Raw genomic sequence first — 24,715 nt, forward strand, 5'->3', positions numbered from 1 at the left:
TTTTTTAACTTTAGGGTTATAGACACTTATAAGTAATTTTAAATTTCAAGGGATCAATGTTGAAGTTTGTATCTTTCACCTTTTCTGGTTTTCTGCTTTCATCTTTTCCTTTACCCCGTGTTTTTCTTTAAATGGCGCTGAGAACTGATTATTCTTTGGTGTGCCCCAATTATCAAGACCCTGCGGAGTGCAAACTCAAATTTTCAAAAGTTAATTTTAGTGGACTTTTGGCCATCAGAGCTCTAGATAACCAAGGGGGGGGGGAATTATTTGCTCTCCTACCAAATGCCACAACGACCATAGAAAAAAGCCTTTAGCTGGGCATATTTTGATTGCAAAAATCTCTTTCCATCCTTGGGGGGAAATTATTCATTTCCCTATAGGGGGAACTCTAAAGAACATATTTTCCTAAAAGGGGCCAACTGGGCGGTGTCCTCCTTTCCCAACGCCCAGGTTTCTATTCTTAGATCTGGAGATAGGCGGAGGCTTTCATTTTTTATTTTGCCTAGTTTGCAGACCCTCCGCGGGGCTGCAGGAGCCCAGGCTGGAGGGTCGGGGCGGGTAGCCCGCCAGGCTGCTGACCGCGCGCCCCCTCCCGCCACGGCTGCGGGGCTCCAGGCCTGGGGACTCCGCGGGAGTGCGCTGAGTCAGTTTCTTCCAGCAGGACTCCCGGCCGCACCGCCGCGGCGAACGGGATCCGGTCCCGGGAGGCGGCGCTCTCCGGGGGTCGGGGACCGGGCCTGGGCCCGCGCGGGGGCCACGGTCACGGTCACCCCGGACAGGCCCAGCTTAAGCCGCGACCCGCCGGCCCGCCCCGGTTCTGCCCGGCGTATCCCTACCTCGGCAGAGCCTCGCGCAGGCCACTGAGCTCATTTTTGGGGCCTGGGTGGGGGAGGAGGAAGCCGAGGAGGAGGAGGGCTGAGGAGAGGGAGGGCAGGGCGGGGAGCCGCCGCCTTGCTCATAAACAGGCGGGCGTGGGTGCGGATGGGGCCGGCAGGGAGCGCTGGCTGCGGGCAGTGAGCTGTGCTCGTCCCCGCGAGCCCCGGCGGCGCCCCTGCCCCTTCCCGGCGCAGCCGGCCTTCGTGAGGGAGGGACGGTCGCTTTGGAGCAGAGTCCATCATGGCCAGTGGCAGCTGTCAGGGGTGCGAGGAGGAGGACGAGGAAACTCTGAAGAAGTTGATAGTCAGACTGAACAATGTGCAGGAAGGAAAACAGATAGAGACCCTGGTCCAAATTCTGGAGGATATGCTGGTGTTCACGTACGCCGACCACGGTAATCATTCGCAAGGAAACTTCCCCCCCCCGCCCCCCCCCCCCGCCTCTTTTGCAAACTTTCTCCCTCGCACTTCGGAGTTGCACAAACCTGGACTTTTGAGAAGCCACAGACTCTCTTCTCCTTAGGGAAGAGAGGAGCTGAGAATTTTAGGAAGGTCTTGCGCTCACTTCTTTTGCTTCCCCCCCACCCCCCGTTTCAGACCCAAAAGGGGTGAGTGAATCGTGACTTTGCTTCTTTTCCCTCACCCCCTTCTTTTCCAGCCTCCAAGTTATTTCAAGGCAAAAAAGTCCACGTGCCTGTGTTGATCGTCTTGGACTTGTATATGAGAGTCGCTAGTGTGCAGCAGGTAAAGGAGTTGTTTTCATGTCGCCCCTTCCCTTTTCTTTTCGGAAATAGATGTTTTTCTGTCAGTATTATATACCCAGAGGTTCTGGGTTATTTCTGACTTTCGGCTTCACAAACCACAGACTGTGATTTTAAGAAGGAAGCGTTGTCAAATCATTATCAAATGTTAATGATGTAAAAGGGCCCACTAAGTGCTCCCTGATTGTTTTGTAGAAGTAAATTTGTACAACAGACCTACAAAATATGGTTGGTGGTGGGCGGGAATAATCATGGGTTGAGATTTAGTTCTGTGATTGGCTAGATGAGTTCATCGGCATCAGCATTTAATCAAATTATTCTAAGAATCTTACCAATGTACAGCATGTCCTAGAGATGACACCATTGTGAATAGTTTGGGAAAGGAGAATAATTAACAGTAATAAAAATTAATAATAATTAAATTAATGAAATGAAGTAACTGGCAAATTCTCATAGGTTTAAGGTTTCTTTTTTTTAATTGGAAAACAGATTTCTGGACTTCAGTTGTAGTGTACCTTGTATTATCTAAAGAAAATGATGTTTTACCGTTCTCCTATAAGTTTATATTTGTATTTTTCAACTCTTTTCATATAAACTGAATATAAAAGTGAAACTTAGAACCTATACCATAGGAAACACAGAAATTTGTCAAATAGCTTAAATATACTTAAAAAAAAAAAGAGTCCTAAGGTGATAGTTAAGGATGATTTACAGTTAAAACAAATTATTGCCTAACATATTAACTTTCTTTGTAGATTCTGAGATTTAGAGAACTGAAACCAGTCATTTGCATGTCGCTGGGTCCTGATGGGAAAGAGAATTGAACTTTGAATTCTCTCAAGGTGTAGTCAGAAAGCCAGTGTTTCTTATTACTTGCTGGAGAGGCTAGACAGACGTAAGAATTATCTGGATCTCCAAATCTATATCTAGCTGCCTTCGTCTTTATGTTCATCTCTGTGTTGTCTGGGTGAACCATGTACCTAACTTCTTTTATATGAGAACATTTAAATGTGGGATAAATGCTTATATTAATTTTGCTTCCACGAAATATTTCCCATCGGACTATTGATTTTCAGGGAGTTAGCGAACAAAATCATGAAAAGATGGGAGGCACGATAAAGACACTGTTCCTTTTAGCATCCAGAGTCTGAATTTTGCCAATGAAATATGAGTCACATTTTTAAAGCTGGCCCATTGTGTTTGCTGCTCTCCTACATCATCCCTTCTTCCTTGCCTCTGCTTTGGTGTTCAGAAGGGCCTTGCCTGGCAGCCTCTATCCCTTGGATTCCATGCTTGGTATAGAGAGCTCCCCTGTTGGGTGCCACTCAGAACCCACAGGACCCTTGGAGGGCTTGGTGTGCAGGGTCCAGAGGAGGCTGTGCTGAACTTGAGAACCCAGGGGAAGCTGGAAAAGACCCACCGCTTCATTCTTTGTTTTAGAAGCTGTCCAAGCCTGGACGTGTTTGTCTGGAGTAGCTAGGAATGTCACTTAATATTTTGTCTGGCGGGTACCAGAGACAAAGTATGCAAGAAAATAAGGAATTGTCTTTTGACAGTTCTTTAATGGAATAGAATTATTCGTTTCAGCACTGTACATGTATTCGTCTGCAAAAGCTGTTGTGTGTCTTACATCATTGGATTCTCACTGGAATCTCACTGCTCTCTCAGAAATCTCACTGGACATTTTTAACCTCAGAGTTAAGTAGCTCATTTAGGACCATGGAGCTCATGACAGAGCCAGGACTCAAGTCTTCACATACTTCAAAATCTCTTTCCAGCATACATCCTGAATTCACAAGCTGTTCGTGCAAGTAAGAAGCACAGTGGTTTGTTACAAATACTGTGGCCATGCTAGGCACAACTATGTTATCAATTTTAATTATCATTGGTCTTATCAAAGGGATGTAGAAAGGGGTCTCTTTACTGATATTTTAATACTACACTAAAAGAAAGGTTTTTTCCTCCAATTTTCTTCACATTTGTGGTGTAATTAATATACATATCCTTTAATGCTTTATATTTTGAGTTAGTTGGAAGTGCTGACTTAAAACTTCCGAATGATGAATTTAAGAAGGTAAGGTAAATTCAAAAGTAAATATTAAGTTTTTTTCTAGAGTTCATTTCACGTGATACTACAGACTCCAAATTTGTATTTTCAAGGTCTTTTTATATCTTATTAATGCTCTGTAATAAATGACAGTCTTTAGAGAATTGGTAGTTAGGCTAGCTGTCTTGTAGTTTCCTTTTTCTGCCAGTCATCTCATCATTTCTCTGTGCTCCTCAATTTTACATTACTTGTCTTTATCCACAAGTTTCAGCCTTTGAAGTAAGAGAACGAAATAAATGAAAGTGACTGAATTTTTCTTTAACCCCTAGACTCTTTCCCATTGTGCATTAATTAGATGCTTGAGTTTCCAGAATAGTTATAATAATGTGAAACTACCAATTTAATTGTATTATAACTGGGCAGGATAGGAACCTTCTCTTTGAAAGATAAGCTTTTAATTGAGTAGATTAATGGATCAGTTGTTACCTCTGCTCTGCTACCAGTGATTTCTGTTTAATCATAGAGGCTCAGTTGCCTCAATCCTTTTGCAAAGCAATTACTGATGCTGCTTATTCACCAACCAAAACGAAACAGGTTTTCTCCTTGAGTCAGTCATGCAGGTACAGAAATGAGTAGAGCATCCTAGTGACTTATGATTTATTCCCCACCGGAAGCTGTTCCAAATGTCATTTTCTTAAATACTTGGGGAAAAAGTCTCCATGTATTTTATGAAAGCACGAAAATAGCTGGTTTCTATGACAGCTGGATTGTCAATGTCTGTTCGGCTTACGTGGAGGAGGATGTCCTACTTAAATATAGGTAAAAATAGCTGTCAGAAATTGCTGCCTTTTCAAGTAGTTTGAAATTATGTAAAAGGATGTAATGACAGAGTAAAGCAGTTCATGCTTAATCCAGAAAAGATTCAGAAATCATATTGTAAAGAGATCTTGTGTAATCATTTTTATCTTGTGAAAGAGCCCTTGTTTATTCTTGTAAACAACTAACTTGTGCCATTATTCCTTATTGGATGCATAGAAATGCTCACCTTGTCATCCGGCTCTGCATCACTGGGCTCCACTTCTGTGTCTGGTCTTGTCTAGCAAGAGCCTTGCCCTGCAGCACTGTCCTTACCACTTGGCCCCTCACTCTCCTCACAGCTTAGCAGTTTCAGAGTCTTCTATTTCCCTATTTTGAATGACCATGACCACGTTTCTAATTCCTTTGAAATCTGGCTCAAGTCCTACCTTTTCTATATTGTATCCTTCTCTGGGTAATTCTGACAGTGACTCTCGCTGTCAGGCTTCATGTATCGATATTTATCACACATCCTACTTAGACACGTTTTCATGAATCTCTAGATGCTACATATTTATACGTTTTCGTTTTTCTTATTTTCTGACTATATCAAATCTAGTTCTGTAATATAATAGAAAGAATGGAAGATTCCTTAAATTTAGATCAAGTGTAGAGAGGAATATACAACAGGAAGAGTGAGTTAAATTTAATCTCTAGTTTGAAATTCAAATACCCTATTTTTTAAAAAGTTGTATTTTTAAAAATCGTGTTTTTTCAGAAGAGCAGCTTATTCAAGTTGGCATCATGTATGAACAGATTGAAAAAAGTTGTATATATAATGCATCAGTAAGATCACATTTCATTTGGAAATGGGAAAAAGTCTAGGGATATTTTTGATGTCCACATCTCATCAAATCATATTTGGATATTCTAAAGAAACCTGGAGGGACCCATTGAGCAATTCTACCCCCTCTCTTTCTTATAGTGCCCTTCTCTTTTTCCTGTACCAGACGTTATACTGGTCAGACCATTCCTTTTCTCTGCCAGTCATTCTAACTACCCTACCTGCGGAGCAGTCTTTACTTTGCTATCAAAATTTCCAACTTCCCCTAACCCTCCATTCCTTTTTTTTTAATTAAAAAAAATTTGTTTTTAGCCTCCATTCCTAATCACTTAATTTTCCCCCTTACAATTAAAATCTTAAGTATTTAGAAGAAATTCTGTCAGGTAGATGTGACTTAAAAATCTTGTACTTCATAATCTTGGTGTGTCCTCTAAACTTTTTTTTTGGTTTCATTTTATTTTATTTCTTTTTATTTAGATAATAGGCATATCTGTTAAATTCATCATTCAGGAATGCTCTAATATTTTTTTCTATGCCCTTTTGGTATGATTTTTGGAGAAAGATGTATTTTAAATATATGGCTTGCTTTCCTCAGTAAGCATTTTAGGATGTCATTTTGTTTTAAAATAATTATTTAAAAATAGGTAGTAACGTATTCCAGTAAGAATGAAAGAGACTGAATATGTTCTTTTAGCATGTTTAAAAAATGTGAATATTTGCCTTTCTTGCTTTCAGGTGGGTTGGTCCCTTCTTTGCAAATTGATAGAAATCTGTCCAAATACAATGCAAAGCTTAATGGGACCTCAGGATATTGGACATGATTGGGAAGTACTTGGGGTTCACCAGTAAGTATGACAGATACGTAAAAACAAACTTCATTAAGTGTTTATCCATACATATGACAATCCTGCCCTTGATATATCATGTATTTGTAATCCAAGCAAATCTGGTAAAATCCTCTAAAATACAGATTTTTTTTCTCAAATCAGTGACTTACATTTGTAGAGAGATTTCTTTCAACTCGGGAGTATATTATCTAATTGAGGTAGAAAATTGACATTTGAGGTAGAATGTCAGGTGCTATTATTATTGTTTTAATAATATAATAATGCAGTTATACAATTGGTTAGGTTGTAGATTTTTGATGACTACTTCTGAATTCAAACCAACAAAAGTTTTTTACTTTTTAATAGTAGAACTGATACAAACTACTAGTTCTTAAAAAAAAATATGGGTACTAAAATTTGGTTCTGTAAGTAGTAATTTAGAAGTTTATGCTTTACTGTCTTTAAAAAGTACGTTTATATATATAGTCATACATATATACTTACGAGCTTAAACCACAGCTTTCAAAATGAAGAAAAAAGAGGAAATTACCTTTCAGCACATCTGCAGTCAAATCTTGATAGTTGTTTTTACCAGCTATGTTACTGCAGTTTGCAACATAATGATTTCATAGATGAGACCACTTCTTTAGCCATAATTAGTTAAGAATAAATTTTCTGAAGAAAAATGTGTTTCCAGGAAAATCCTTTTTGTATAACTTTTTCCCTTGACTTTTAAAAATTATCTTTTCTTATTAACTTTAGGTGTTCTTTATACCTAATGTGACTTTTCTTTACCACAGAGAAGTGAATACCTATTGCTTCCAATGACATATAGCTTGTGGAAAATGTATTTTGTGCAAAACTAAATTTTACATCTTTGTATTGTTTATTACTATCAGCCATAGTTGCAAATTGAAACACATAAGAGCTGTTTGTTCATAGGTGAGCATATCCGTGCTTACTCATTTTTCCATCTTTGATGTTTTATGTGTTGCTGTTCTTCAGTTTCCATGATCTAAAGAGTGTTTTGAAAAGAGCATATTTACAGTTAATGTATATTCTCATCTCCAAACAATTTCTTTTTCTTTTTTTTCCAAGATTTTATTTATTTATTTGAGAGAGAGAGAGTGAGAGAGAGAACACATGAAAGGGGGGAGGGTCAGAGGGAGAAGCAGACACCCCGCCGAGCAGGGAGCCCGATGCGGGACTCGATGCAGGACTCGTTCCTGGGACTCCAGGATCATGACCTGAGCCAAAGGTAGTTGCTTAACCAACTGAGCCACCCAGGCGCCCTCTCCAAACAATTTCTGAAACTCTATGAGTCACTTCTAAAGTATGCAGCATTTAATGAGGAATGATACGAAATATAACTGTAATTAGTAATTGAAATGTTGTGTGTCCCTTGGTTTAGTTGCAGATTTCCAAAATCCCCAAAGATTAGCAATCTATAAACTTAGGGAGTTTTAGAAAACTCATCTAGTCAAATTCTAGTACAAACTCACTGTTCAAATTAAATTACATAAACATTTCTGTGGGGAGTGTCATTTGCTCATTCATTCATTCAGCCACGCATGCACTCATTTAGTCATTCATTCATTCACCCTGTTCATCAAATATTTATTATATTCTTACTTTAGGCCTGAAGTAGTGTGAATAAGGTAGAAACACTGCTTTCTATAGTGGAGCATATTAGATCATTCCCAGCAAACTTTATTGTGAAACATAATCTCCCTGTATTTAAGGGCTTCTTTCCACCAAAGGTTTACAGTACTAAAGAAGAAATTTCATGTGGAGATGAAGTCAGGAACAGTGGGTATGAAGCAGGGACAGGTAGGGCAACATGGGTTGGAAGAGAATTAATTGATGAAGTAAAGGGACAGGGTCCCTCAATTCCTCACCTTGCCGACTGGAGACCATGTGGCAAGTTTCTTGGGAATCTGTGGATGTCACCAGGCTCTGTCTTCTTCGAATGATGTGAAGCTAACCACGTATATTTTAGAATTGATTAACTTAGAGACTTAAATTGAATGAATTTTAACTAATTGAATATTGTTGAGGTACTAGGTTCACTGATAAAATATTGTCAATTTCTCTTTCAAAAATAGTAAAAATCAATAATTTAAATATTTATATGGGTTCTTTATATATACAAACTAACATTTTTATTACATCTCTGTATTTTAATATATCAACGTACATAAAGTATAATTCACAAGTTTATCAAATATAAAAATGGGCTTGATCTCTTGATGTATATAATTCCTCATGATAGTTTAGATATGGAGTTGGGTGAAAGTAGTTAGTAATTGAATTTGAACATCCAGAGAAAAAAGTTTTAACTTTTTAATTGAGACATAATACTTCCCTCTTAATTGTTACAAGTTTGGCTCAGTTTTAATGGAAGAAAAATGCACAAGAGCTTCTTAGGGAATGAAATACAATGAGATGAATAAAAATATAGGTGAGTGAAGCACAACATCTAAAAAAGCAAACATCTAGGTATGATAATTCACTCTTACCTTGATTTCTGTTTTTAATTACAGACTGATTCTTAAAATGCTAACAGTTCATAATGCCAGTGTAAACCTGTTAACAGTTGGACTGAAGACCTTAGATCTCCTTCTAACTTCAGGTAGTATATACACATGTATATCTTTAATGTTGACTCAGATTAAAAAATATTTTATTTATTTTTTTTTTTAAAGATTTTAAAAATCTTTTAGATTTTAGATAGCGAGAGCAGGAACACAACAGGGGGAGTGGGAGAGGGAGAAGCAGGCTTCCCACGGAGCAGGGAGCCCGATGTGGGGCTCGATCCCAGGACCCCGGGATCATGACCTGAGCCGAAGGTAGACACTTAACAACTGAGCCACCCAGGCGCCCCTAAAAAAATTTTTAAACCATTTACCAAATGTGTTTTAATGTCTTTTTAAAATATAAGAATATAATATAACCTAAATATCAGTGATTTCCAAAATTTTGTTTCTGTTTTCTCTCCTTCTCTCTCTCTCTTTTTTTAAAGATTTTATTTATCCATTTGAGGGAGAGGGAGAGAACATGAACAAATGGGGGGAGGAGCGGGGGGAGGAGCAAAGAGAGAGCGGGGAGGAGCAGAGGAAGAGGGACAAGCAGACTCCGTGCTGAGTATGGAGCCTGATGCAGGACTTGATCCCATGACCCTGAGATCATGACCTGAGCTGAAACCAAGAGTCGGACGCTTAACCAAGTGAGTCACCCAGGTGCCCCTCTCCTTATCTCTTTTCTCCACTCTTTTTCTTTCAAAAATCCCACCCAATATCCTGACCTTAAGCATCACCTTTATATATTATTCCTGAACCTAATTTCTCTTCCCAGCTTTGCTCCCAAAGTCTGGTCCCGCATGTCACATTCCCATTAGCTTGTTGGCCGTATAGGTCCTTGTCATTATTATATCTTTCTCTATTATATCTCTAATATGTTTTCTATATGTTCTAGGGTATGACATAATAGTAATATTTTAAAAATACACAGCACTGCTTCTTGAATACTTGCTAGATGCCAGGCTTCACATGTAAAATACTTCACATGCTTTTAAAAATGTAATCCTCAAAACATCTCTTGAGATAGGTATTTGATCAGAGTTTTCTAGTGAAGGACATGGAAGCACAAAGAGTTTGGTTCAGCCAGTAACTAGTAGAACCACGGTCTGAGTCCACATATCAGGTTCTTTCCTTGAGGACACTTCTGCTTGACCTGGAAACAAAGAATCTTGGTATGGTGCAGTAGTTATGATCACTGCTGTGATGGACACTTGCTAAGGTTCTGAGAAGAAAGGCTGCTCACAGGGAGCTAAGCATGATGATGGGGAGTGGTTTTCCCTCTCAAAGTGGTAGAGGGTGCTTTAGGTCAAGAGAACAGCATACCTAGAGTTACAGGTACCTGGGAAGATGGCATGGTGGGGGTTGGATCTGTGGGGTAGGAAGATTTTAAAGATTTTATTTATTTATTTGAGAGAGAGAATGAGATAGAGAGAGAGCATGAGAGGGGAGAGGGTCAGAGGGAGAAGCAGACTCCCTGCCGAGCAGGGAGCCTGATGCGGGACCCGATCCCGGGACTCCAGGATCATGACCTGAGCCGAAGGCAGCCGCTTAACCAGCTGAGCCACCCGGGCGCCCGGGTAGGAAGATTTTAAATGTGCTCATCGGCCCTACTAAACAATGAAGACTGGATAAGAGAAAGAGAAAGGAAGAAGGCAGGTGAAGATCAGAGTATGAAGGGATAGGAGTAGGAAAGGCCAGAAGGTTCTCACCACTTTACCACAGCCTTTTATTAAAATACATGATGGGGTGCACCAATGAGTCTTAACCATGATTTATTTGAAACCCATCCTTGGGAGCCTTTTTTTCTTTTTCCTTTGTTCTCCATTTGCTATGGACAAGAAACTGAGAGTTTATGAATTAGAAGAATTTTCCCAACACTGGAATATATTGAAGTCAGCAACGTGCAGACATTTAGGAAATCTGACACGTGTCTTGAAAAGACTGGTTAATTTAATATCTTCCATGTAACATTTAGAATTTTACGCTGTTAGGGAAGTTTTTAATGTGTTTTAAGTTCATCTCAGATATTTATTAAAGGTTAACTTATGGATTGTTTTTATTGTTTGGTTTGTTAGTTAATGGATTTAATAGCTATTGGGCATTTACTTTTGTGCTGGCCTCTGGAGAACTCTTAAGGCAGATGAGGCAAAATTCCTGCAACAGAGAAGGGCACAGTCCAGCAGCACAGTCCAGTATAAGTTTTTGCAACGAAGGAAATGTTGCACCTTTCAGTGTCGTGGCAAATAGCCATATGTGGCTATTGAACATTTGAAATGTGGGAAACTAAATTTTAATTCTATTTAATTTAAATTAATTTAAAAGTTTAAAAAGCCACATGTGCTTAGTGGCTCCTGAATTGGACAGGACAAGAAAAGACATAAAAAATAGTGTGAGAGGGGCGCCTGGGTGGCTCAGATGGTTAAGCATTGGAGTCTTGATTTCAGCTCATGTCACAGTCTCATGGGTTCTGGGATCCAGCCCCACCTCACACTCCACACACAGCGGGGAGTCTGCTTGAAGATTCTCAGCCTCTGTCCCTCCCCCTACTCATGCACGAGTGCTCTCTCTCAAATAAGTAAATAAATCTTTAAAAAAAATAGTAGTGTGAGAAATAATTTAAATTTATTTCTTATTTTTAAAATATTTTACTTATTTGAGAGAGAGAGAGAGAGAAAGAGAGCATGAGCTGGAGGGAGAGTGAGAGGGAGAGAGAATCCAAAGCAGACTCTGTGCCGAGTGCAGAGCCGGGCACGGGGCTTGATCCCACGTGACCTGAGCCGAAACCAAAAGTTGCCCATTCAACCAACTGAGCCACGAAGGTACCCCAGAAATTTAAATTTAATCAGAAAAGTACTATAACTGGGATATGATAAAAAGCACTACAGGAACATAGAGAAGAGAGTAGCTAAACTCATTCAAAGAACTTAGGAGCATGGACATAAACTGCTAAGTAATTCAGCTCTGTCTCTTATTAGTTGTTGGAACTTGGACAAAGTCACTTGGGTCACTTAACCTTTCTGTGCTTTAGTTTTCTTATCTCTAAAATGGGGATCGCACCTACATTATGGGGTCATGGTGGGTTTTTACATGTGTTGGAGTGAGCTGCTTCAACCGGTGTAAGACACATTACGTGCTAGACACGTGTTTACTGTTACTACCGCTCCTATTCCAGTACTATTGTTTTTATTGACAGAGTAGGTGCTGTTTGTGGTTATTTCTCGGATTATGGCAGGAATATGTTTGGAGTGGGAAGGGGCAAGGGCATTCTGTACAGCTAGTGCAAGTGTGAAGGGTTATCAAAGAAAACGTTAAGTCATGAGTAGGGAGTTTAGCATGTTTGGAGTCAAGGCAGTGCATGGAGGGAGTGAGGCTGATGAGATACATGAAGTCAGTTTGTGAAGGGTCTTGTTGGACAGACTGAACAGTATGAAAAGACCTGAGAAGATTTCAGCAAGGAATATATAGGAGCACATTGGTGTTAGAAATATGATGCAGGGGATAAATTAGTTAGGGAGGGATTTGGGCCAGGCAGAGCATTAAACAATTGTGTTTGCATTCCAAGTGAGAGATGATGAGGTTCTGAAAGCAATAGGAATGTGGGGAGGGGGGTGGCTGCTACTTCAAAGGGAATTTTCAAGATTAGTTAGAAGATAGACTTGACGGACTTGGTAACGAGTTAATTCCTTGGTTGAGCAGACGGTGCGAAGAGAGAGGGAGGATGGAAGAAGGAAGATGACTTGGTAGTTTCTCTTGGGTAACTTGGATGATGGTATCACTGAAGAAGACAGGGAACAGAAGAAGGCTAGATATAGGGTGCCCATGGAATATTCAGATGGTGTTGTCTAAGAGGCAGATAGATACATTTCAGGAGTTTAGAGCAAAAGACCTTGGCTATAGGTATTGATTAGGAATCATAGAGTAAGTATAGAGTAAAGTATACTGGGAATTTATTTCACTTAGAAAGATTATAGAGCTTGATAGGTCTAACATCTGGGGTAATTAAGTGGTTTATCAAGAAGAGTTCACAAACCATTCATAGTCCTCATGTAAAAATCAACACACTAAATGTTGAAACAGCTATTTATCTGGGGCATATTGTTCTTTTCAAAATAGGCAAAATCACTTTGCTGATATTGGATGAAGAAAGTGATGTTTTCTTGTTAATTTTTGATGCCATGCGCACATTTTCAGCCAATGACGAAGTCCAGAAACTTGGATGCAAAGCTTTACGTGTGCTGTTTGAAAGAGGTATTTAAAAATGTCAGATTCTCTATTTTCATATTTATAAAAGAAGCAAGGGAAAAGTAGAATATAATTATGATAATAAGGTATCTAAAATTTTACTATTTTTGAAGAAGGGGGGGCTATCAGTCAAGGATAAATAATGGGGTTAATTCAGAAAAATTGTTTTGTGGAATGAATTTCATTCATGGGTTATAAATTATGCAAATGTAGTAGACTTTCTTCCATTGCTTAACAAGACTTATGGTTCACTTTGCAAACTGGATGTGTAGGTGTTAAGAAAGAAAAAATAAAACTGTAAAGTCAAAGCATAGAATAAATTTGGATTTATGATGTTGAGTCATCTCCAGGGATTTTAGAAATTGCTGAAGACTATGTATAAAGAACCAGAAGGTTTGCAGAGTGTCCCTTAGGAAAAAGACAAATATGTATTTTATCTCATGGGACTAAGACAACAGAGATTATCATGTAATTTTGGAGTTGGTTGGAACCATTAGTCCTTCCACTGACTTGATGAGGGTATAGATGTGAGAGGTGACATGAGTAACCTGTCTGTGGGCACACAGCTAGTTACCCTCACTGTAGTTCAGTTTGCCACCTGAGTTTCTGGCATCTCCAGGAATGGAATAGATCAACATCTACTATTTAATTCTTGTCTCATTTCAAAAAGACTTTAAACAGCTTACAGATATTTATAGTACACTGGAGAAAAAAATGGATGAGGAAATGCGTGAAGGGAAAATAATGTAAAGCCTGGTTAAATTTACTAGTGACTTCAGATCATGTATACTTGTCAAGGCATGGACCAGAAATCTGGCTCTCTCCTTTCTATCAGGCAAAGAAGAGTTAAACATTGCCTGTTACGAAGTTACTTGAGATAAAAATAAACCCATTTATCAGGAGAAGGGATCAGGGTCGTGGGAGACCTGGGAAAATACTCTCTTGGGTTTCCCTGGATGAGATGATAAAGTACACACGTTTTATAAAGAGTACAAAGTGTATTTCAGTGAAAGAGACTGTCGAGTGTCAGAACAGCATGGACCTGGAACCCAGTGCTGTGATGATCAGGCTTGGCAGAGAAGAGGTTTACTGTGAGTGAGGAGTCAAGGAACTGCATGTCTTTTGGGGTATCTTCTATAAATGTTTTATCTTGCAACTAAGCTTTTGATAAGAGCTGGACAGAATTGAGTTTGAGGTTCCATTGTCTCAGAGGTCTGTTACCTTCTGTGTTGCAGTTTAAGGGCACATTCTTGTTGATGGGAGAAGGGCTCTCTGGCCAGCATTGTGGGTCCCATCCAGGACACATGGAGAAGGACTAGGGAATGTTAAAAGGAAGCTCTTTTTCAATAGAAATATTGTCAGTATTGACAGTATTTTGATTAAATATAGAGCAGAAAAATTTCTGAGTTTTTTAGGACTATCAAGTTCTCTGGGACTTACTGAGACCTGTAAAGTGAATTTCCCCAATTTGGAAGTATACTGTGGAAACTGCTCAATAAAATGAGAAAGTTCCATGATACTCCTCACTTATTTGAAGAACCTAACCAATTTCACATCATTTTATACGGAGCATTGGTATCAAGTTGAAAAACAAAAAAGTAATGCTGATCTAGTGTGCCATGTTTTCCAGCGTTTTTGTCTGTGCTATTCTCAGGCTAGAAAAACCAGATTTGTATACATGTTTTTGAGCTACCCACCCAATAAAATGACTCCAAATGGAACTCATTGGCTTGATTAAAAAGACTTTAATTATGAAAATTTATAATAATCTCTGATGAAATCAAGACCATTGAGACCGAGTACTTCAAAGTCTAATTACTTGTCATTTGCTAAAGTTCACCCCTTTTGAACTGAGCTGCTTTTAAACAGTGTACCATTGACCACTCCTTTTTAAGTATTGTGATATAGTCACTTGCAGTAGGCTATCTTTATTAGTCATTGGTCAGTTTCCCAAAGGAAATTATAAATAATTTTGTTTTTCTGAGAATTATTTGGTCACTAACACTTCTACATTTTAAAACACTAAACTAATATAGATCAAAAAGAAATTCTTTTAATCTCAGTAGCTTTTTTTCCCCATTATAAAATTCTTAAGAAGGGTTTGGCTGAAATACGCATCTTTAACTTTATGTCTCTTGTATTTACTGTGTCTCATATGATTGACATGAATATTATATTTTTAAGTAATTAAAATCTTATATCATCTTTAAGCTTTTTCAGCATTTTGTCTTTCATTTTTCTAGTTTCAGAGGAGCAGCTGACTGAATTTGTTGAGAATAAAGATTATATGATCTTGCTTAATGCATTAAAAAATTTTAAAGATGAAGAGGAAATTGTGCTTCATGTGCTGCACTGTTTACATTCCCTAGCAATTCCTTGTAAGTACCCCATGTGCATGATTTCTTTTTTGTATATAAAAATTACAATTTATCTCCTTTCTGAGTGCATTTAAAATTATTTTTTGTTATGTAGAAACTTGCAGATGGGAATCCTGTTTATTTATTTATTAATTTAATTATTTTTTATTTATTGATACGGTACTGCAGCTGGCTCAGCACTTGGTGCTGGGAAACAGTAGCAGAAAATGTAGACATGTTTCTTGCCTCCTCAGAGCCCGTGGTACCATGCCAGATATAGATAATATAGGTGATTACAATGTATTATAAGGCAAGTACTGGCAGAAGTACCTGGGGTTATGAGAGAAACAAGAAGGGAGGCAAGGTCTCTTAGTAGAGACTTTAATGATGAGAGCTCTGTGTGTAGGGATGACTGAGGTGAAGTGCAGGCAGAGTGTCCCAGGCAGGGAACATCGTTAAGTATCAAGATCCTGGAGCAAGAGAGAGCATAGTGCATTCAAGAAGATGAAAGTGGCTAATGTCCAAAAGCTATAAAGAACTTATCAAACTTGACACCCAAAGAACAAATAATCCAATCAAGGAATGGGCGGAAGACATGAAGAGACATTTCTCCAAAGAAGCCATACAAATAGCCAACAGAAACATGAAAAAGTGCTCCACATCCCTTGGCATCAGGGAAATACAAATCAAAACCACAATGGGATACCACCTCACACCAGTCAGAATGGCTAAAATTAACCAGACGGAACAACGGATGTTGGCGAGGATGTGGAGAAAGGGGAACCCTCTTATACTGCTGGTGGGAATGCAAGCTGGTGCAGCCACTCTGGAAAACAGTATTGAGGTTCCTCAGAAAGTTGCAAATAGAGCTACCCTATGACTCAGCAATTGCACTACTAGGTATTTACCCCAAAGATACAAATGTAGTGATCTGAAGGGGCACCTGCACCCCAATGTTTATGGCAGCAATGTCCACAATAGCCAAACTGTGGAAAGAGCCCAGATGTCCATCAACAGATGAATGGATAAAGAAGATGTGGTATATATATATACAATGGAATACTACTTAGCCACACACACAAAAAGAAATCTTGCCATTTGCAACGACATGGAGAGAACTAGAGGGAATTATGCTAAGTGAAATAAGTCAATCAGAGAAAGACCATTATCATATGATCTCACTCATATGTGGAATTTAAGAAGCAAAACAGAAGATCATAGGGGAAGGGAGGGAAAAATAAAACAAGACAAAATCTGAGAGGGAGACAAATCGTAAGAGACTCTTAATCATAGGAAACAAATTGAGGGTTGCTGGAGGGGAGGTTGGTGAGGGGATGGGGTAACTGGGTGATGGACACTAAGGAGCGCCCGTGATGTAATGAGTACTGGGTGTTATATACAACTGATGAATCACTGAACTCTACCTCTGAAACTAATAATACACTATAGGTTAATTAGTTGAATTTAAATTAAAAGAAATAATAATTAAAAAGGATAAAAGTAGTTCAGTAAACTGTGTACTTAAGAGTGTGTGTTTGTGTGTGTATGTGCATGTGTGTATGCACACACACCTATGCATATGTCCAGCCCTGAGTGCTTTTGTGTTATTTAAGGGAGGTGGGGGGCAGGGCTTGATAAGAGTCAGTGGATGAGGCTGGAAACATAAGCAGATCTTGAAAGGCTTGAAAAGCCACAGGATGAAGTTTGAACTTTATAATGATTCTTGTTTAGCATTTTCTTGATGCTTTGAAATTTAGGCACTTCTATCACAAAAAAAGTACAAATAAGAAGAAATTAATTTGCTGTGTATATTACCAGTGACTGCTAATGGGCTAAAATCATGCTTCCGAATCTACTACTTTTGTTTTGTAAGTGCACATGAGCATTTCATACAGGATATACACACACATTTATTTAGTGATGTTTCATCTTCACACATGCGAAGTTGTGAGGATTAAATGGTTAAATAAGTTGAAAAATGCAGACTAGTACCTGGTATGTAATAAGTGTAAAAATATCGACAGTGTTATTACATAATTTATATTTCCTACGTGTGTACCGTAGTATGGTATATATAATATGCAACATGGTTTCAGACATGGAAATCTGATGTGAGTCTTCAGTAAAAACCCGATCCCATTGTGAAAGGATGCTCTTTCTTATGATTGTTATAAAATCCATCATTTTCTTATCCATGGGAAATTGAACATTTGAAAGTAGATGGAGCTGCACTATAATAGAGAATGGACATACTTCAAAATTTCTGAGTCATCCGCTGTCCACAAACCGAATATATTTTTCATTTTACTTTTCCTCAGTTATATTTATACATTTATTTATTTGTTTTGGGCTGGCTGCTTTGAAATTCATTGTTTTCCACCCCCATCTGACATAACTGCAGTGAAGAATGTGTTGATTCAGAATGCAAAGGTCAAAGAAAGTAGCAACTAAAAATAAGAAAAATGAAATGTTTTAAACACTGATTCTAATTGAAAGATGTTTGCTTCTGAGTCTTAGAGCAAATCACGTCCACTATTCTGAGTAAAAGCAGATAATTATTTTCAGAAGCCATTTCCTTTTGTCAGAACATGTTTTCCTATATTCAATGCTCTTTAAAATACAACTTAAACATTAAAAATATATTTTTGGAGAAACAGTTGTTTAGTTTGGTTATGCCAAAAAAGACAGAAAAATGTCTTGCAAACACCCTTTTTTTTTTTGGTTTATTTTAATAATAGTCAACATTTCATTCAGAAATGCAAATTCGTTTTCTCCACGTGGGTTCATATACTCACTCTTTCTGTTGACTGACTGCCTTTCCCAGTAGATTCCTTCCTGTCTTTCTGGTTCACCTGTGTTTGTCCCTTAGTCATCTGTGCCCTGCTTCCCCCCTACCTCTCCTCTTCTATTTCAGAGCCTCGGGAAGCTTGAATTTGCTGCCTGGGACACTGCTGCTTTTCTGCTGCCCTTCTGGAATGGGCAGGAAATAAGTCGTAGTTGATTTTAGCCGTTCTGTTATGTGACAAGATTTTGATTTTCCTTCTGTTGGTTTGAGAGAAAGGAACAATGTAAAAGGCGTTATCCAGTGGAGTTAGTGCCTCATTAGGCAATAGGCTCCAAATGCATTTATTTGAAAACTTATGGCCAAGACATTACATTTTTAGGCTTACATAAAAGCACTCTCAATTATCCCTTTATTTTGTTTGTTTGTAAGTGAAGAAACAGGACTAAAGCAATTTCCCCTTAATGCTAGAGAAGAGTCCTAAATCCTATTATATTAGCATGAGCATAGTGTTTTTTACAGCTATTTGACAGAACGTGATATTTAAATTTGGAAGTATAGCCTTTTTGCTGGCAAATATTCACAAAATGTACAAGATGTTTTTGTATGTATATTTCAAGTGGGAAATTGTTACCTGTTATTACCTTTGGATAATTATTATTTCTTTAAATTTAGGCAATAATGTTGAAGTCCTCATGAGTGGCAATGTCAGGTGTTATAACATTGTGGTAGAAGCCATGAAAGCTTTCCCTGTCAATGAAAAGATTCAAGAAGTGAGTTGTTGCTTGCTCCATAGGCTTACATTAGGTGAGTTATAATTCTTGGTTAACTTATTATCGTGGTCTATATGATGTAAATATATATAGCATATGTATGTTGTGTGTTGATAAGTAGCATATTGACATACATTGGATAGAAATATTGTAAAATAGCAAATTGTTCTGCCATGGTTAGAATTTTAAAAGCAGTGGCAGAAATTGATGTGCATAATGAAAGAGAAGTCTCACCTTATTGTTAGTGGTGTATTTAAGGTATAACTATATCAATAGTTGATACATACAAAAGAATAAGCATAACATGTAGAAAATGTGAAGCACAAAGCAGAAGAATGCCCCAACCAACTTAAGTCATTACCAGTGCTGGTAAAGCTACTCCGGGCTACTTCTTTTCCCTGCTTTCTCTATGGAGTTAACACCATCCAGTATTAAAAAGCCATTAACTCGATCTTCAGATAAGGATGCTTTTCTTTTCTTCCTCATTTATCTCTTAACAGATTATTATCTGTCCCATTTAGTGACTAGAGAATTTATTGCCTTGTTACTGTTCCAGAAGAAGCTTAACTTTCTCTTCCTAATTAAAATAAAAACCCAAAGTCAATGAATAATTATCATTTTGTCAAATTATGTAACCTAATTATGGGGTTTATGCATTTAAAGGCCTTATATAATTTGCTATGTATTTTCATATAAATTGTCTGAAAGTAAGAGAAGGCCAGTCTCACTGGTATTTGCCCAGTCACACAGTTGGTCAATGGTAGAGCGGTTGTTGGCCGTGGCATGGTAGGGAAAAAGAAGGTGAAGGGACAACCCAAGTTTAGATAAGTTGGTAAAAGTAGAAGAGAATCCTCTGAAATGACTTTCCAAGACTACAGACCTCTAAGGGCGGGGAGTATGTCTGTTTAGTGGGTGAATGTGAAAGAGGCAAGAACATAAGAAGGTGTTGTTAAAGAAGAGCTATACCTAATTTTTTTTTAAAGATTTTATTTATTTATTTGACAGAGAGAGAGAGCACAAGCAGAGGGAGAGGGAGAAGCAGACTCTGTGCTGAGCAGGGAGCCCGATGCAGGACTCAATCCCAGGACCCTGAGATCATGACCTGAGCTGAAGGCAGACACTTAACTGACAGCCAGCCAGGCGCCCCAGAGAAGAGCTATACCTAATTAAACTGCCTTTTGATTTTGAAGCCGTTGATTAATATTTAGTGTGGGCTTTAGGCTTTTCATAATATAGGATCTTTTCCAATCCTGGCTTTGTGTCTCAGGGTTCATTTAATTACACTTGTAGCTAAATAGGAGTTTTCTTCTTCTTTTTTTAAAGATTTTATTTTTTTATTTAAGAGAGAGAGAGAGAGAGCACGAGCTGGGGAAGAGGCAGAGGGAGAGGGCGAAGCAGACCGCCCGCTGAGCAGGGAGCCGACAAAGGTCTTGATCCCCAGATCATGACCTGATCATAACTGAGCCACTCAGGCGCCCCTCATTCTTACTTCTAGAAGGAAACTGGTGACTGTTAAGAGAGTTACAAATAAGCTTAAATGGAAGGAGGCACATACAGGTGGAATATCATTTACAAATTCCTTCCTCATAAGGATTTAGATTTTTGAATGATGTGTTGATTCTCAGAAAAGTGAATGTAGAAAGGGGTGAGACTTCTTCCTGGTGTTTGGGTTAGAGGGGGTGAAATATTCTCTTATTTTTTTTTCTAAGATCATCACAGATAAGATCAAGTAAACGATGCATGCCAACGAGTTTTCTGAGCAGCATTCCTTTAAGTGAAAGAAGGGTTCGGCAAAAGCATTTAATCACAAGGGAGGTTTTCTCCCTTATCTTTAGAAAATCAAGCTGTTTTGTACAAAAGCCATGCATAACAGATACCTCATTGTTTTATATGATAATGACATGAGAGGGAGTGAAAGAACACAAAATTAATGTAACCCAAACATACCACTATTTTTGCTCAGTCAGTTCCTTTGTCTAAGTAAGATAATTAAATGACTGCATGAAATAAATTTTCAAACCTTTATGCAATTATATTAAACTATTTTAATTAATATTTTTATAGCTATTTAAATAATATTTTAATTAATATATATCTTAATGTCATTAAAATATTCACTCTTCATATTTATTGATATAAATACTGTTGTATAATTCAAGGTAATTTAAGTTCCATGGATGAGCATTCAGCTAGTATCTCACTTACCTTTTAGGTAATTTTTTTAATATTCTGGTATTAAATGAGGTACATGAGTTTGTGGTGAAAGCTGTGCAGCGATATTCAAAGAACGCCACGTTACAGATTGCAGCACTCAGCTGTTTAGCACTCCTCAGTAAGTAACTGTACTCAAAAGGAAATTTTTACAGCTGCATTTGATCTTGAATGTGAACATTATAACAAGACATCATTATAACAAGAAAGTCGTATGTAGAGAAGGAATCGTTAATTGGCTTTTCTGTCCTAATGTAATTCATTTTCTAAGGAATAGTTTCAAGGGAACTAACTGTTGTGATAAGTATACCATTCCCACTTCGTACATGAGTAAATACATCCTTGATTTAGTTTTGTTATTGGGCAGCTAATCTCAGTTAATCTTCCTCTAATCTGTTAGGTTTGTTTGGTACTCTCTTCCTCATTTGATGGAATAGCAGTATTCTGAGGTGTGTAATATATTTAAAAAAGTCTTTATAATGAACTAAGGCCACAACTAAGGAATACCTCACTTTGTTCATAATGTTTCAAAATATGGACTTCATGTTGGTCATTCAAACTGTAAGTAAGTCATATATTTATATTTTTTCAAGCTGAGACCATTTTCTTAAATCAAGATTTAGAGGAAAAGAATGAGAATTCAGAGACTGATGATGAGGAAGAAGATAAATTATTCTGGTTGGAAGCCTGTTACAAAGCGTTAACTTGGCATAGAAAGAATAAGCACGTGCAGGTTGTACTCTTTCATAAATATTATAGTTATTCAAAATTATGTTTGTTCATTAAATTATGTTTTGACAGGTTTCTTTTTTCTCCCCTGATCCAGGAAGCTGCATGCTGGGCCCTTAACAATCTCCTTATGTACCAAAACAGTTTACATGAGAAGATTGGAGATGAAGATGGCCAGTCAGTAGTTTTGATTTTATATGATAGAAAATTTTAATTACATTTTTAATCGATCCATATAAAATACTGTGTAACTTTTATTGTTAGAAATATTTTTGATATAGGCATATATGTTTCAAGTGCTGCCACAAAATAGTAGAGTGTATATAATATTTTGATTCCTGATGTGTTTGAGAGTTATTGCCCAATGATTTGGAATCAAGAATCATTCAGAAACTATGAATCATTGAGAAAAGAAACTTTCAATTTTCTAGCTGATCATTTAAAAATGCTATGTTAATTAATCTCAGGTGACAGAGATGGCAGTCATCTGTGACCTTTTCTGTTGCAGTGACTAGTTAGCAGGTTGTCAATATCGTGAATGCAATGTGGTCAGAGGTCTCCTTAGTGATTCCTCACTTGATGTGGCATTGTTGACCTGTCTTCTCCTGAGAGGGTTATTTGTAGGTGTCAGCTCTTGAGGAGGCATTCTGCAGGAGTGTAATTCAAACTTCATAAGACCAGTTCTCTTTCTCAAAGACACAAACTGTAAACAGGAGTTTTGTGTATATCAGAGTTGTTTCATGCCCATGAGCCTTTGTGCTTTATGGAAATGCTTATGTTTGCTCTGGGTATGTTCTTCTTTTGATGACTTTTGAATGACTTATCTTGGAAACTTAAATAGTAATAGTCTATATCTCAAATCCTGAAAATCTGTTTGTATCACGATCCATTGCCAACCAGGAGAGAATTAATAACACAGATGCTATTTAATTATACATCTCCATTTTGAAAAGGAAACAGTAATTCTTCTGAAAACTGTATGCTAAACCAGCATCCTAATCCACTTTGAGCAATCTTTTTAAGAGATTAGGTTCATGATGCAGTTTATAAATTTCAGCTCATAGCACACTGATTCCTCAATATCCATAAGCGAACTTTAAAATAAATACACTATTAAAAGAAAATATATTATTCTCTACACTTTTTAAAACTCATGATGCTCCTTTATGATTTTCATTTTTTTCTTGTTTCCATTATCTTCTTTTTCTCACTTTTCTTTTTACTCTTAATACCTCTTTATATATTTGCTGAGTCTTCCCCCCCAACTGCTTATCAACTTTGAAGAAACAGAGAAATACTGATTTATTAGTATTTAGTGGATTTGAACTATCTTTTAAATATAAAACTGTTTAATTATAATTCACTCTTATAAGTGGAGGTGACATGAAATGTTTATATGCCTTTATTTGTTGTTAGATTAGATAATAATACATGAATATTTGAACTAATTATTAAAAAGATTACCAGTAATATTGTGATTGAATTTGTGAAAGGTTCCCAGCTCATAGGGAAGTGATGCTCTCCATGCTGATGCATTCTTCATCAAGAGAAGTCTTCCAGGCATCTGCAAATGCATTGTCGACTCTGTTAGAACAAAATGGTAAGGGGTGCACCATTTTTTAATACGAGGAAACACACTTTGTATTGTTTTAATTATAAAGACAATATATTATTAAAATTCAAATATGTAGATCTATGTATCTGATATATAGAGATATTTATATATAGGCCAAAGGATAAAGAAGAAAATAAACATTTTGATTTTTTCCCTGAATTTCTATGTGTGTAGTCACATGTGACATATACTATATATTTTCTACTTTTTGCCGAAATGGGATAATATAAATAATTTTATAAGCAGATTTTACATGTTTTCTTTTTGGTACTGATAAATGTAAAATTTCATATTTATATTTTTAAGGGCCATGTAGTTTCCCAGTGTACACCTAGATCCTATTTTATGAACCAGTTTCTCATTGATGGACTTTTACCTTGTGTTGAGTGGGATTTTTTTTTTTTTTTTTTGGTACCAAATGGTCACTTTTTTCCATTTTCTTTAATATACTGTTCCTGTTACTTTTTTAAGGAACACTTTCTAAATAATGCAGTTCGTGGAGAGATATTCACCATTTTAAAATCTGGTAAACTTGTCCTTTACGTGTAAGTCTTATAGCTTTCCATTATTAAGGAGACAAAAATGGCTATTATATCTTGGAAAGGCTCTGAGTTTTAAAATTGAGGCTCTAGCTGTTCAGATTTCAGGCCCCCATGAACAGGAAATACTGCCAGAAAATCTTGGGAGAAAACTCATCAGAAAGGCAGTGGGACTTGGCAGCTCTTGCAGGATATTTTTGGAGGGAGCAAAAGAGAGAAAAACACACAAAGCTGGAAACAAAGACCAATGCTAGCACCACCTGTTAGTAGAGAACCTGCATAGAGTGAAAGGAATCAAGAAACCACTCCAGGCATGTTTCTCAATGCTGTTATTTAAGTCAAATCAAGAGGAAAATAATTTCTTCTTCCTTTTCCTCCTTTCTCACTCTACCTCTCAGATAGCACTTTAATAAAACACTTGTGTGGGCAAGAGCCCTTACAGACAGACAGGGGTTGTCCTCTGGGAGGATGAGTCAGAATTGGAGTGGTAGAAAAGGGAATCGCTGTCCTTAAATCTCCCATCTTCTACTGTGCTGAGGCCTGGGTAGGATCTCCTTCCTGAAAATGAGGACCAGACTTGGTTGCTTTTGTGTGGCACATTTAGGAGAGGAGAGCAACCTTGACCATGTACACATACTGTGTTGGTGCTGTAGTTTTTCACCCAGTGGAAATGTTTGATATGCCAACAAAATAACTAGTGTTTGAGGATTAGTTACATTTGGAGTCAACCTTCATT

General features: G+C 37.6%; 1 protein-coding gene across 3 annotated transcripts in view; it reads left to right on the forward strand.

Moving 5' to 3' along the window:
* The first annotated feature begins 981 nt into the window (after positions 1-981).
* Positions 982-24,715, forward strand: part of LRRK2 (leucine rich repeat kinase 2) — a 141,309-nt gene continuing 117,575 nt past the window's right edge. For 2 of the 3 annotated variants that reach the window (XM_028113159.2, XM_028113160.2), the window contains exons 1-11: positions 982-1,273; positions 1,537-1,622; positions 6,061-6,170; positions 8,696-8,784; positions 12,845-12,979; positions 15,217-15,351; positions 18,788-18,919; positions 21,098-21,217; positions 21,690-21,829; positions 21,923-22,002; positions 23,319-23,425. In XM_028113159.2, the coding sequence (XP_027968960.1) occupies positions 1,120-1,273; positions 1,537-1,622; positions 6,061-6,170; positions 8,696-8,784; positions 12,845-12,979; positions 15,217-15,351; positions 18,788-18,919; positions 21,098-21,217; positions 21,690-21,829; positions 21,923-22,002; positions 23,319-23,425 (1,288 nt within the window). In that variant the 5' untranslated portion in view covers positions 982-1,119. The remainder of the gene's footprint in view (positions 1,274-1,536; positions 1,623-6,060; positions 6,171-8,695; positions 8,785-12,844; positions 12,980-15,216; positions 15,352-18,787; positions 18,920-21,097; positions 21,218-21,689; positions 21,830-21,922; positions 22,003-23,318; positions 23,426-24,715) is intronic. The other variant, XM_028113162.2, reaches the window with a different exon arrangement.

Source organism: Eumetopias jubatus, unplaced genomic scaffold (assembly GCF_037043125.1).
Source record: "Eumetopias jubatus isolate StellerSeaLion01/CBP00866 unplaced genomic scaffold, mEumJub1_p1.0 scaffold_8, whole genome shotgun sequence".
Taxonomy (NCBI): domain Eukaryota; kingdom Metazoa; phylum Chordata; class Mammalia; order Carnivora; family Otariidae; genus Eumetopias; species Eumetopias jubatus.